Raw genomic sequence first — 15,578 nt, forward strand, 5'->3', positions numbered from 1 at the left:
TCGTTTTGCCTGACATTGACGGGCAACACAGAAACGACCTGAATGGTGTTTTAAATATATACATACTGCTGTTGACAACAGTCAGACTACACCTAACTGTAAACCATACTTGTCTAATGAATAAATAATAATTTTCCCTTAGATCTACCTAGTACGTTATTCAATAACAAGAACAACAAAAACATATTTTTTTCCCTTTATTGACAAAAAACAACTTCAAATACAGCACGAATAGCAATATTTTTCATTTATTACGAAAAGACAGCACGGATAGCAACATCAACAACAATATTTTTCATTTATTGACAAAAAAAAACTCAAAATACAGCATGAACAATAGCAACACAGTTGAACAAATTTCTAGACTAAGATATGAGAAACCTGACTATTTAAAACATTTAAAAGATGAGAATCCCCTCCTCCCCCCCCCCCCCAGGGCCCCCACCCCTCCGGGGCCGAAGGCTGGTAGGGGGCCGAATGCCGGCTGTGGGCGGAGGTCCTCCAGGGCCGCGCGGAAAAACAAACTCTGTATACAATAGCCGCTGCAGCAAAATGATGATTGACAATGTTGTCCCCCCGCCCCCCATTTTTATACTATTTTAGGTTTTCAAATTAACTAATCCAGACCGAGTTGGTTTCGATAGTCCACATATTCAACACGATCTGAAATTCGATAGTGGCCGTGGGGGAGTACTTTTACACCATTTTCAAGCACATAGACCTTGTCGGATATACATGGCATGGCATTTTTTTCCACTCTAACAGTATAGTTTCTATACTGTAGAGGACGAATTGCTAACAAATTTGCTCTTGGCACTAAACATCTATCTACACAGTTTCTGTAGACACTCATGTCGAAATTATTTTTTACAAAGTGTGTAGGCACCCCTTTGCACGCCTGTTTTATATCCTTGCCGTGTGTTTCCACACAGTAAACCTTAGGACCGAGGAACACCCCTTTGGATATTAAATCACTCAGCGTCTCTGATTTTAACATTAATAGTTGATTGGGTGCTTGACGTTTCACCAGCTCGGGATAGATGCTCTCATTCTAGTTGGTGCAGTCCATCCACGAGCTGATGTGCACCCCATTTTCCAAATCATTTAATAAATCCTCGGTTTAACTTTTAACAACAGAGAATCTGTGTCCCCATAGCAAACTTGAACCTCCCTCTCCCTTGGTCATTGTACCTTGAACACATTGTAAAAGAACGACAACATGAGTTTTTTGGAAATTTCAAGTACTGAACTACCCCCCGCTACATTCTTATTCAGAACAACATTTCTCTTTTTTCTGTGTAGAAGAACCATATTCGGTTCAGGCTCGTGAATGTTGTAAAATTGGGATTGGCAATAATTCGTGCACATTCTTTAGGGCATGTTACGGCGTCACAACGTGATATGTTTCGTACGCTTTCATATATTTTTCAAAAAGCGGAATTCAAAATTAGTTTGAACATTTCTTTTTCAACTTTACTTTTTGCCTGTGAGCGTTTACTGACAAAGGTGTCAATAAACGTCTTCAAGTAGGGTTTATGATCAAATTGCAGGGCCCTGTGTATTTTTGTGATCCTGAAACTATTGCTCACCATCCATCGCAATAGAACGTGGTGAACAACGATATTCTATTTCGGGTCCAGATCGGCAATTAATTTCTGCTTGGAGGGGGCCCATTGCATGCCCATATCCTCGACCAAATAACGATTGTATGGGCTCAATGACTCCTTGGTCACAGGTCTATTCATGCACGGAAATACAAAATCTTTTACTGTATCGTGAAGTTCCAATTGTATGTGTCCGTCAATTTCAAAGAACCACCCTTGTGGGCCATTGTCCTCGACATTGTGAATGTGGGGGATGTCACAAGGATTTTCAAGCCATTTTTAATGGCCACATGGTAAACAGCAGTAAGACATTGCCGAGGGGTACAATGAATTCATGTCAAGAAAAACTGCATTAGACTTTACACCGGTGTCGTGTCCAGTTGGATCTGTTATTAGAACGCGATCCCCAAAAAAACATATCCCCCTCTCATTGATCTTTCTACAAAAAGGTGTTGGTCGACATCGGTAATCAACCCTATTTCCTACCTACTAATTTTTAGAATTAACTCCATGACGAGGTGTGGTGTTGAAAAATAATAGCCAATATCTAGCCCAAACTCTGAATAAATTTGATCTGTCTTTTTGCAGACATTGTCTAAAAGAGTTAACACATTACTGGCCAAGTACATTCTACAATAATCCCAATCCTTTTTACAATTACCCTTAGCCCATACCCTCTTGGTACATTCATAGTCCTCGGCAGTGCATTCACTATTGGTAAGTGAATTATGAAATGCATCAATGGGAGGGAGTTTCTCCTCACTTAACCGTGCGCCAGAGCAGTAATAGTCATATACATATATGCCTTTACAGGTCAGAAAAGTCATACATTTTTCTGTGGAAAGTGCTGTTTAAGCATATGGAAACTATCAAAATTGTCGCTTTTCTGCACCTGAATGAGTTGACTGAGAGCCTTGGGGAAGAAACTGAAAGAGTCTAAAAACCGGATTTTATTCCAGCACGTCTGCCCATTATCCACTACCTGCCATTTCAACTTTAAAAGCACCAGCTTCTCAGCATATTTGGGGATAATATTGTAGGTAAATGAGTTGTTTACACATGGACTATCTACTCCCTCTCCCTCTCTGTGTATACGTGCCAAAGCCTGTAAAATAAATTTCAAATCATAATTTGAATTGTGAATGAAAACCGGTATAAAATACTGCTGGCTTACATTCACATTGCACGATTGGTGTGCCACACCACGAAAATTACTACCCCCTGAAGATATTTCTTGCCACAAGTGATCAGGGTCACGGACTTTCCCCTTCCCCCCTCTTTTTCCCCTAGTCCCTTTCCCCTTAGCCCATCTTTACATTCTCCCTTACAAACCCAACACATTTTCTGATTTTTAATGGCCAAGCGATCCTCTACTGACAATATCATCGGGTAGTGGGTATTTCTCAAACTGTAAATAGCTCCATTTGCAGTGATGCTTTGATCATGAACTCATTCTCGCCCAATGTTTCGACTATTTCTAACAGTTGAATAGTGTTAGAGCTGTCTCTTTGTGCATGAGCATACGAAACCGCAATAGCTTGATGTTCTTTGATACGATTCGGAAATTGTGGGTCGTTCACATCCACCAGCTTAGCTTCACAATCCAAACTTATTTTATTGCTTCGCAGGAGCGTATTCTGAAAATTTTTAAAACGTAAAATTGCACGGTCACCCGAAAATGTTTCCACCGATTGATAGCCATGTCTTTTACATGGTGTTTCATGTGATTTTGTAGCTTTAAATCACTACGAAATCCTGACAGGCATGTTGAACAATAGTAACATAGCCCCATTTTCTTACCCCCTCCCAGAACTCTACTAATATACGTAATAGGATTGAAATGACCATTTGAATTGGGTTCACTAGGCGGTGTATACAACAACCAAGCCCGGTATTTCACCGATTCAATAGACGGGGCCCTTACTGGGAGTATTACACCCTTTTTACTAGAACCTATACACTCTTGAAATTCTGTTTCGTATTGGAGCAAAGTAACACCGATATTTAAATGGGCGTTGGCCCGTTCAAAAATATCTATCAACCTGAGTGTTTCCGGAAATTTTACCACGAAACAAGAGAAATCTACCGGGGGAAAATCAGACCCTTCTTTCCAATGCACAGCCCAGAAGTCCAAATTTTTCTTTGTAGCGTCATTTTGTAGAAGTTCAAAAGCTGATATGAGGAAAGCGTACATGGAACATTTTTGGCCTGTTTCGAAACAGATTTGTTCAACGTCCTTGCATCCTTCTAAATCAGGATTACATTTTAAAACTATTGCCCTCTCCCCCATCCCACCCCCTCTTAAAAAAAAATAATTTCTAAAATTACATAAATTTACAATTAAATTTTCAATAAATAAAACTATAGAACCACTCCCATTCTCATTATAATTCTCGAGATGAGTGATAATATTGTCAATCCATTGCATTAATACAGAGTCATAATTCTCCAAATGAGAGTACAACACCAACATCTCAGTGTGTACATATTGATCATACACCTCACTTTGACTCTCATTTAGATAAAATATTTTTAAAACAATTGAGGCCTTAATGGAGTCCCGACCTCCCCACACCTGAATCTGGTTTTCTAAAAGTGCAGGAAGTTTTTCTACATATTCATGAACGATAAGAATGGGGTCGTATATAAATATCCCTCCATAAGTGTATTAAATGGATCACCGAATTTTGCATCAAAAACGACTGTTTTCTTCAATATCAAATTTGTTTGTTGAAATTCCGGTAGTGACGTGAATTCTATATCATTACTCCGTCCCCCATGTATGTCATCATTAGCTAAACCCTCTCCCTCTTGTATATTATCATCACCACCCCCTCCCCCACTTTGTTCAACAATAGGACTGGTCCGTGGACTAAAATCCATCGAAGCCTTTTCATTTTCAATTATACCTGATTGAACTGGGACGATGTCCATTAAATCAGTGGGGGAGGGTTCTTTTTTAGCTCTATGGAAAAATTATCTAAAATTTGGAATGTATTCGGGCTTAACCATGGTAAATCCCCCTCTGAACTAACTGTATTGCCTTGTTCAAGTGTACTAGCGTCTAAATCTAAATAATTATTCAATAGATTGTCAATGTCAGAAGCAATAACGTCTTAATTAACACGACCATCGCCATAACGTAAGAATTTACCATATCGTTCGAGATTTTGTTCGTCGATATCTGGTACTTCAGTGATCTGATTGTCACGATACTCCATTGGTGGATCAAGTTGGATCATTTCATGACTTGTTTCTTCACATAGATGAGATGGTAGTGCATATGGAACCGTTGTAGCCTATAAAGAAGATAGCTTATTTTCAAAGTGTCTAAATCACCCACATTTTAAAATTGGATTATATTTTCATATTACTTAAAATTTATTCTTAAAAAACATGCTTAGTATTAGCAGAAGCAATATCACTATCTGTGCATACATAGCACCATTTGGTTAATTCACTGTTCCCTACTCTATATATCCTGAAATTTCCAATTAAATAGCCATCCCATATGCATTAGTGATATAGCATATTTACAATCTAAACGTGACATAGTAGGTTTTGATGTTGCTCAAGACACCCCAAAATTTCTTAATAATAGTCTTTATATACCTTGGAAAAAAACCGAGACCCTTAACTGGTTTGAAATGGGCAGTCTAGTTCCTTCATGTCATCTCCTGAAAATAGCTTATTTTCAGTGTGTATAAGCCAATCTTCTTTGACCTTAGAATTACATTCGTTAATGCAAGTCTGTTATTTGCAAAATTTTATGGAGCATACGATAAAATGGGACCGTTAAGTCTCGAATCTCTTATCGCAGCCATTATTACACAAATTAGAATATGGGATTGTTTCGAAGTCTAACGGTACAATCTCTGTCCTTCAACTTGACTTGGGAGAAAGAATCATTAGCGGAAATAAAATTTAAACCTTACATTAAGATTTACAGCTTGCATGTTGAGGGCTGTAGGGGCCACATCATTCTCGCCTTGTATAGAGGGCGTTTGTCTTGAAGGCCCCGGCAAAGCTTGATACGGGGAGACGGACCAGCAACGTCATAGCCATGTATAGCCGGGGTGCACTGAGCTGAAGGTCTTGGCAAATGGCCATACTGGACAGAAGATACCCTCACAAGGGGTTTTAACAGTGGTTTTTGCCTTTTTGCCTGGTGGGGGACGATGCTCATAATTGTTATTAAAAAGAAATTAAATTTTAGTTTTTGATTTAGAGAAAAACCGGGGGATGGTGGTAAATTATCATATTTAGATAATACCGTAGGCTAATAATCCATATCATAACTTTCGAAATGTTATAAAATTAGATAAAATTAGATAAAAAAAAGATCGTTTACCCAGCAAATAGGCCTAAAATTTGCGATCAGAGGTAAAAATGCTAGGCAATTTACAAATTAAATGAACTCAACCCCTCTCCCCTTAATTAAAGACTTTTCTTTCTAGCCTAATACTATCAAACTTAAAAACCTTAGTTTTCACGCTCTCTCCCTGAGAATATAAAAGAAAGGTATAGAATTAAAAATATTCTCTCTAAATGGTTGTTAGCATCCGCCTTTTACATAATTTCCATGTTCTAAACATATCTATTTTAATTTTGCAAATAATTAATCCCTTTTTCAGACCGTTTAGAATTGCGAAAAGTCTGTAGCCTTAATCCTCTCCATGTGGTGGGAATAGCACCCTTGTTTTTGTTAATTTCCTAACCTGAAACGCGCAAAGGTTGTTTACGAAATCTCCCCTCTTAAGACATATTAACATACAGTTTTTGTTTAAATCGCGTGTGAAGATTCTAATGGTTTTAAACGCATGTGAAAATGACATAAGGTGATGAATGGTGGGAGGGGAGGTTACATAGTTGAAAAAAGAGTATATTTTGAAACATAGTATAAAGATATTTTTTTGGGGGGAGGGGTATACCCTGAATTTGAATATATTGGGGGGGGGACTACAAAAAAATGATTTTATTTGGAAAAGCCAAAGAAAATTTACTAAACAGAACTCACATTATATATTTATGTAGCTAAAGCTCCGAAATCTACAGCACTCGTTGTTTGCTCCTTTATTTCTTGAAACAATATATTACTTTAATCACAAAGCATGTTCATTATAAACAAAATCTCAAGGTTGAATTGCAATGTAAGAGAAACCTTACGTAAATCCATTGACCTAAAAATAGGTGTCAATGATCTTGTCATGTCTGTACCTTCTGAGCCTCTGATTGCCCTAGAAAGGGAAACGTGATCCTGTCCCGTTAGACACTCTTATCTGGGAAAGATGTAAACTTCTGTCTGTATTCAATAGAAACATCTATGAAGCATCAAACCACATAACCGTCAAAAAACAGAACAGAACCATCAAACAAAAAAACCACCAAACAATAAAACCATTAAACTCTTATCTGGCAATGATGTAAACTTATGTCTGTATTCAATAGGCATAGCAATATCAAACAACATAACCATCAACAAATAGAACAGAACTAAAAAACAACATCAAACCATATAACCATCATGAGATGAGATATAAGATATGAGATATACATTTATTAAAAAAGAAAACAAACACTATTTGCCTTTCGCCTGCCAAGAAAGGCAATAAGCTTGAAAGGGCAAGCGAAGTTATCACTCTCAGCTAATTAAAACACCATTCATACCTTGCTAATCAACACACAAGAAACTTATCTGATGAAGGAATAAAGGAAAAAAGAGAGAAAGAGGAAAAGACAAGAAGTAGATAGAAAGAAAAAGCAAAGTAAATCGGTGAAATAACTTAAATAGAATGACAACCTGGAGTGAGCTTGACACAAAATTCACTCCCGAGATAAAAGAAACTTCTTTGCCCGTGACTTGAAAGCTGGAAGACTAGGCATATTTTTCACATTCGGGCAATATATTCCAAACATGGGGACGATAATGGCGAATCACAAAAGATGCCCATGGTGCTCCTAAACTCATGAGTTAAGTCATCAGCTTTTCTTGTATTATGATCATGACGGTCTCTATTAAAAGTAAAAAGATTTTCAAAAGCAGGGGTGAGCAGCTGATTCAAATATTTATACCAGAAAACCGCGACTTGGTAATATCGAATTTGGGATACATCCATTAACTTATTCTTTTTAAAATGCTCATGAGCAGGAACCTCATCAGAATCATCAAATTCAGATAACAATTTTACAGCTCTATTCTGAAGCTTTTGTACTCTTTTGAAACATGTTGCAAAATTACTTGCCCATATAGAGCATCCGTAGCTAATATATGGGTAAAATATATAAAAATAAATCATTTTCTAGATTTTTAATTCTTCGCATCACCCCAAGGCCTCTGCTTAATTTTTCAGCTATTGCACTTGAATGGTTTTTCCACGACAGGTTTTCATCAATTAAAAACCCCAAATACTTCGTTGTTGCTACTCTCTTTATCACATTTTCTTGAACCGTGATATGGTCATTTCCAGGACTAGACGAAAGTCCAGAAAATATCATGAAAAAGGTTTTAGAAAAGTGTACGGTTAACATATTTTGCTGAGAAAGAATTAGAAATTCAGAAACGGAATTGTGAATCTTACTACATAAGACATCAAGTGAAGGCGCTGCCAGAAAGAGCAAAGTGTCATCTGTAAACAGGATGACACCAGCCTCTGACAGGTAGTGTTTCACTCGATCAATGAAAATAATGAAAAGTAGAGGTCCCAAGATTGACCCTTGTGGGACCTGACACTCTATTTTCTTTTTTGAAGATAAGAATGACCCATTCTGAACTATCTGATACCGATTGTGTAGATACGATGAAAACCACTTCAGACTTGAACCCTTCACCCCAGTCGAGTCAAGAGCTTGAATAAGCTCTGAGTGGTCCACCGTATCGAACGTTTTTTTCATATCCAAAAACACAGCTGCGGGTTTGAGACCAGCTTCAAATGGATCACCAATCCAATCAACCAATTTCAGAACTGCTATATCCGTAGATAGCCCTTTTCTGAACCCAAATTGATTTTCCATTAGAATTTTATTATTTTCAATATAATAACTTAACTGGGCCTGTACCACTTTCTCATATAACTTAGAGAAAATGGGAGAATAGATATAGGTCTTCGATTCGATGGGTCATCTTTTTTCCCTCCTTTATGAAGAGGAACCACTCTTGCAATCTTTAGTGCTTTCGGGAAGACTCCAAGATCTAGAGAAAGGTTGATGAGGTGCGTCAACACAAGTAAGACACTCCTTTTTGCGGCCTTTATGAGTTTCAGGGAAAACTCGTCCATCCCGCTAGAGCTTGACTTCATCGTAGCCAAGAATCGTGCCACTTCCCGTTCCGAATATCTAGCAAACTCAAAGGAATTCTGACTTACAGTCTGTCTTTCAACGACAGATCCAGAACTCGCAGATGTGCGTAGTTTAACCCGCGAGTTTAGTGTGCGTAGTTGATCAAACAATATAACCATCAAACCACATAACCATCAAACAATATAACCATCAAACAATATAACCATCAAACAGGTCTAAAAAGAGGTATGGTCTTGTATGTACAGGGATTCTAGGCATCTGATTGGTCTAGAAATAACTTTTTTACCAAGGACATTAAATCTCTCCAATGCCTATATATGGATATAAGTTTAGTATTCAATAATGGGTCCCTACTGATATATAATTATGTTAATTGTTGAAGGGTCACCAGTTAAAGATTTTATATTACTGTAACTGTCATTGTATTTTCAATGTTGTAATAAGTACCAAAGCGAATATTTGTAACATAATTCTTTTCCAACAGTTTGTGGCAAAGAACTGTAAGTAAGGAGCGACCCGGCTCAATGGTAACCGAAACTCTAAAAAACTGAAGTTTGATATCAAGTTTCATCAAGTTTAGTCTTACACATCAAAAGTTACGCGCCTGAGAACATTCGGTTGATTTTAGAAAAAAAGGGGAAAGACCCCCTAAAAGTTATAGAACCTTAATGAAAATCACACCATCATATTCAGCGTATCAGAGAACCGTACTTTAGAGGTTTCAAGCACTTATCTACAAAAATGTGGAATTTTGCATTTTTTGCCAGAAGAAAGATCACGGATGCGTGTTTATTGGTTTTTATTTGTTTGTTTGTTTTTTTTTTCTTTTTTTTTTCAGAGGTGATCGCATCGACCCAGTAGTTCTAGAACATCGCGGGAGAGCTAATTTGAACGAAAATTAAAAGTTCTAATGTCCTTCCGAAGTGACCAAAAAAATGGAGGGCAACTAGGCCCCCTCCCAGGCTCATTTTTTCCCAAATTCACCCGATCAAAATTTTGAGATAGCCATTTTGTTCAGCTTGGTCAAAAATATGACAACTATGTCTTTTAGGATATTTTCAGGGGGATTTTTTCTGGTAGATGGGGGGGATGGGTTGGGGGTTATATGGGAGGATCTTTCCATGAAGGGAGTTGTCATGGGGGAGGGACATTGCTATGAAGGGGGCGCCGGATTTCCCAGTATTATTAAAGAAAAAGATCAGAAATTAAATAAAAAACAAGCTTTTCAACTGAAAATAAGCAGCAACATCAAAACTTAAAACGAACAGAAAATATTACGTATATGATTGGTTTCACCCCCTAGTCAATACCTCGCTATTTAAGCCAAAGATTTTTTAGTACTTTCATAAGACCTATTTATTCTTATTAACGGCCTTTGTGATTAAGGGGTCATTTTTAAATAATTGGAACAAAATTCGAACTTTAGCTTAAAGAGCAAGGTATTGACTAGGGGGCGAATCCTCTAATATGCGTATTAATATTCTATGAATATAGAAGTTCGTTATGTAAGTTAATTCGTAAGTTACGTATATTTATTACTAATAAAAACGTTCGTAATTAAATTAAACAATTTTTGAGAAAGCCATTTAACCCAACAAAAGTAAAATTATTATGCTAATTTTGTTTAATTATTCATGTACGGTGAGCCAAAATCAAAACCTGCATTAATTCAAAAACGTTCAAAAATTAAATAAAAAAATAAGCTTCTTTAACTGAAAGTAAGGAACGACGCTAAAACTTAAAACGAACAGAAATTACTCTATATTTTTAAACAATAAAAAACTTTAACGTAAAGAGCGAGGCGTTGAGGAGGGGAGAGCCCCTTTCATATACGGAATAATTTCTGTTCGTTTTAAGCTTGATTTACATATTCAATTTAGGTTTTACTCATTTTAAGGTTTATTTGTTCATTTATATTAGTACCTGTTGTATGTTTGTTTGCTATGATCGTTTATTTAATTTTTGTTCGTTTTCGGTTTCATTTATTCTTTAATAGTTATCTGATCGTTTTGAGTTTGAATTATTACAGGTTTTCATGTGTTATGATCTTAAGTTTAATATTGGCCTTTACTTTTGTTTGAAAAACTTCTTCTACAAAAAGTTTTTGTTTTTAATAAATAAACGAAGAAGACAAGACTTACCTTTTACCAAAATCAGCAAAATTGAAATTTCGATGACAAGAGAGTTGATTATTTTCATCTTAGTCAATAGTTAATATCTTGGCCATTCAAGATGGGCTCGTATTCCAGCTTTTCCTTTCAAACGAGTCTTCAAGTACATATTTTATGACAAGTATCCAGTAGCCAAATCAAGGGATTGGGTGTCCATTAATAAAAGAAAAAATTGCTGAAAAATAAAAGAAGGTTAAAGAATAACTATATATATATATATATATATATATATATATATATATATATATATATATACTTAATATTACTGCGATTGAATACACACACACACACACACACACACACACACACACACACACACACACACACACACACACACACACACACACACACACACACACACACACACACACACACACACACACACACACACACACACACACACACACACACACACACACACACACACACACACACACACACACACACACACACACACACACACACACACACACACACACACACACACACACACACACACACACACACACACACACACACACACACACACACACACACACACACACACACACACACACACACACACACACACACACACACACACACACACACACACACACACACACACACACACACACACACACACACACACACACACACACACACACACACACACACACACACACACACACACACACACACACACACACACACACACACACACACACACACACACACACACACACACACACACACACACACACACACACACACACACACACACACACACACACACACACACACACACACACACACACACACACACACACACACACACACACACACACACACACACACACACACACACACACACACACACACACACACACACACACACACACACACACACACACACACACACACACACACACACACACACACACACACACACACACACACACACACACACACACACACACACACACACACACACACACACACACACACACACACACACACACACACACACACACACACACACACACACACACACACACACACACACACACACACACACACACACACACACACACACACACACACACACACACACACACACACACACACACACACACACACACACACACACACACACACACACACACACACACACACACACACACACACACACACACACACACACACACACACACACACACACACACACACACACACACACACACACACACACACACACACACACACACACACACACACACACACACACACACACACACACACACACACACACACACACACACACACACACACACACACACACACACACACACACACACACACACACACACACACACACACACACACACACACACACACACACACACACACACACACACACACACACACACACACACACACACACACACACACACACACACACACACACACACACACACACACACACACACACACACACACACACACACACACACACACACACACACACACACACACACACACACACACACACACACACACACACACATATGTACATAAATATATATATATATATATATATATATATATATATATATATATATATATATATATATATATATATATATATATATATATATATATATATATATATATATATATATATATATATATATATATATATATGTGTGTGTGTGTGTGTGTGTGTGTGTGTGTATGTGTGTGTGTGTACAAAACGTCAGAAACATAAGAACAACATATTGTTTTTTTATTTTTCAAACTAAATTCTGCATTTGTTACAGCTTTTCAAGTTCGCTATTACTTCTGATGAAGTATTCTGGTTCTTCTAAAAGATTTGAATAAAAAATGAAACCAACTAACGGGGCAGCAGGGGATCCTTTTGATATTGTTACACCAACGATTGCTTTAGTTCCTAATTCTTACTTTAAAGGGTGACATCAGTGTTGCTATGCAGCTGCACAAGTATGATCATATTAGCACATTCATTATGTTAAAAATCTACATGTATATGTAGGCACGTTCAAAATACGGAGACAAAGAACCAGGGGCCTTAGAGCCAAAACGCGAATTTGGGGAGTTTTTCGATAATTCTTACAGTGTTTCACCGAGCTGTTTTCTATGCTTTATTTTTTCAAACCTGGTTCCATTCCAAAATAAATTCCTGCGCATATGACGGTGTTTTATTCTAGTGTGTCTCTTCAAAAATGTTAGGAATATGCGTCTGCAACACTAATATAATTTGTATTTCAGTCAAATCTTCTTAAAATATTGTCCTTAAGTAATTTTTTCCAGGAAAAGAGGCTTTCTTTCTATGGAACCCTATCAGGGTAAGAATTAAGAGCTCAGCAAACACTGAAACAAATATTTGTTATAACGATATAAAATTACTCTTTGCTACCTGCTTAGTTGTTTTAATTCATTTTTGCTTCCTTGTCTCTACTTAATTTACTGTTGCCCTGCTACATCATCTGCGGTTGTTTCTTAAATAAACAATTTACGTCCTTTACCGAAGTCCGCTATATGTGTACTGGAAAAACTAGATCCCCAATTTTCCGCATGATATACTTGCCAAACAATTAATCTAAGAATTAGTTCAGCTCGTTTTATTTTCTGCCAAAAACTTTTTGGTTTGATTTCATACCTAGCAGTACCTGTGAGCCCTTCATTGGTATACCTTTAGGGATATGTTGAAGAAAATCAAACAATTCTTAGGAAGCGAAAGTTTATAAGAGCCTTAATATGGGTAAAAAAATTGTTTGCCATTGATTAGTTTCAAATATACAGTGATAAATCTCTTGAGCAAGGACACGTTTCTAAACAAAAAATGAAGTATTTTGGGGGTAAGAGTTCCCCAAAAATTTTGATTTTAGTTAGTCTTGAAACTTATATGAAATTCTTGGAAAAAGAGATTCGAACGCACAAAGGATTAGACATATCGGTGCCTTCAAAAATAGGACCTGAAAAGCTAAAAATATGCTGTCCCAAACCCCTCGAAACATAAATCTGTAAGCTCCTGGGCCAAGAGAACCCTAACATGCCAACAAAATGCTTGGAACGGGGCTGGGCCTCCCCAAAAATAAGTATGTTAATGAGCCCAAGATCGATGGCAGCTGAAGATCTTTTGTTTCTTATGGCCTTGTTTGTTTTACTCAAGGTTTCAACTTTTTATTTGCATTTTACTAAAAAATTATGTGCTACCAGACATCAAACTCATACCGTCCGAGTTCACACTGTAGGGCTACCATGGAAGGATTTTGGACAATTGTTTTGAATGTTTATATTGAAGGACTAGAAAGCAAAACAATAAAATTGGAAGTAATGCAATAGGGTACAGATTTAAGGTACAGATTTAACCTTACCCTAGAGCTTGGTGATAATTCGAATTAATAATTATTAGCTATTCCTCAACAAATACTGATAGATTTTGATTGATACGGGGCTATATTTAGTGCAGTCTATGAAAAGCGCCCTAAGCATTCAGTGTATTATGTTTTTTAGCCGGCCACTTCGTATTGCTAGAGTGGCCGTAGGAGCTTGGAAGTGGGAAAACTAAAACAATTGGAGGGTAACCGGACCCATTCATACCTTTTTTTGCCCTTTAACACCAGATGATACTCAATTAAAATTTTAATATTTCCATTTTGTTCAAAACACTTGAAATTTCCAATGAATATACCTCCAGAGATGATATGACCTCCAAAAGTCCAGTGACAAGGACCATAAACAATGGAAAATACTAATTTTGTAACGTTTAACGTTGGATGTGGGATTTGCCCAAAGCTTTTGGGGTTCCTAGCATGGGGGTCCAAGAAAGAATTAAAAAACATTTATGCTTCCTGATCGTCTCAAAACTTATGTACTTAAGTTCTTGGGCTATAGGAACCAAGTGCAAAAGGGTAAATAGAAAATTAATATTGGTTGCTCAAGAACAAGCCTGACAAAGGGCCAAAAAATGGCCCAAACTCTTTTTTCCTAGCCACTTCATATGAAAGGGTGGTCATAAAATTTGGAAGGGGAACTTGTTTGATTGAAAAATGAATGTTCTAAGGCCATTTTTAAGGCTGGAAATGATTTGAGGCAACCAGTCTCCATCCTGTACCTTTTTCTGTTAATTGATTCCCTCGTACTTTTCTTCAATACCGTTGAAAGTTCTAATAAGTATGCCTCCAATACCAAAATAACATCTCAACCCTGCGGGCAAAGACCATAAATTAGGTAATTTTTTTTATTTTTATGGATAAATTTTTGAAGAAAAGCTCTTAGGGATCGTTCGCTAGGCCATGGTACTCCGATTTTTACAAGGTTTTAACCTGAAAACGACACGGCTAGTCGATACGTGTACACGGGTAACCTTAATAAGCCAAAAGACCCAAGAATACCCAAACTGTCAAATAATCTTCAATGTCGCAGGCATTATTTGAGGGATAAAATTAAAAGTTTCACGCTTGGTGGATTATTTGATTATATTTTTGCTCATTTTTGGTTTAAT

General features: G+C 37.2%; 1 protein-coding gene across 10 annotated transcripts in view; it reads right to left on the bottom strand.

The window, feature by feature from the left end:
• Positions 1 to 15,578, bottom strand: part of nAChRalpha6 (nicotinic acetylcholine receptor alpha6) — a 308,906-nt gene that overhangs the window by 277,284 nt on the left and 16,044 nt on the right. For all 10 annotated transcript variants that reach the window (XM_089093391.1, XM_089093392.1, XM_089093388.1 and 7 more), the window contains exon 2: positions 11,042 to 11,246. In XM_089093391.1, coding sequence (XP_088949517.1) covers positions 11,042 to 11,099 — 58 coding nt within the window. In that variant the 5' untranslated portion in view covers positions 11,100 to 11,246. The remainder of the gene's footprint in view (positions 1 to 11,041; positions 11,247 to 15,578) is intronic.

Source organism: Artemia sp. Qi Xiang Cuo, chromosome 8 (assembly GCF_049724085.1).
Source record: "Artemia sp. Qi Xiang Cuo chromosome 8, ASM4972408v1, whole genome shotgun sequence".
In the NCBI taxonomy this organism is placed as follows: domain Eukaryota; kingdom Metazoa; phylum Arthropoda; class Branchiopoda; order Anostraca; family Artemiidae; genus Artemia; species Artemia sp. Qi Xiang Cuo.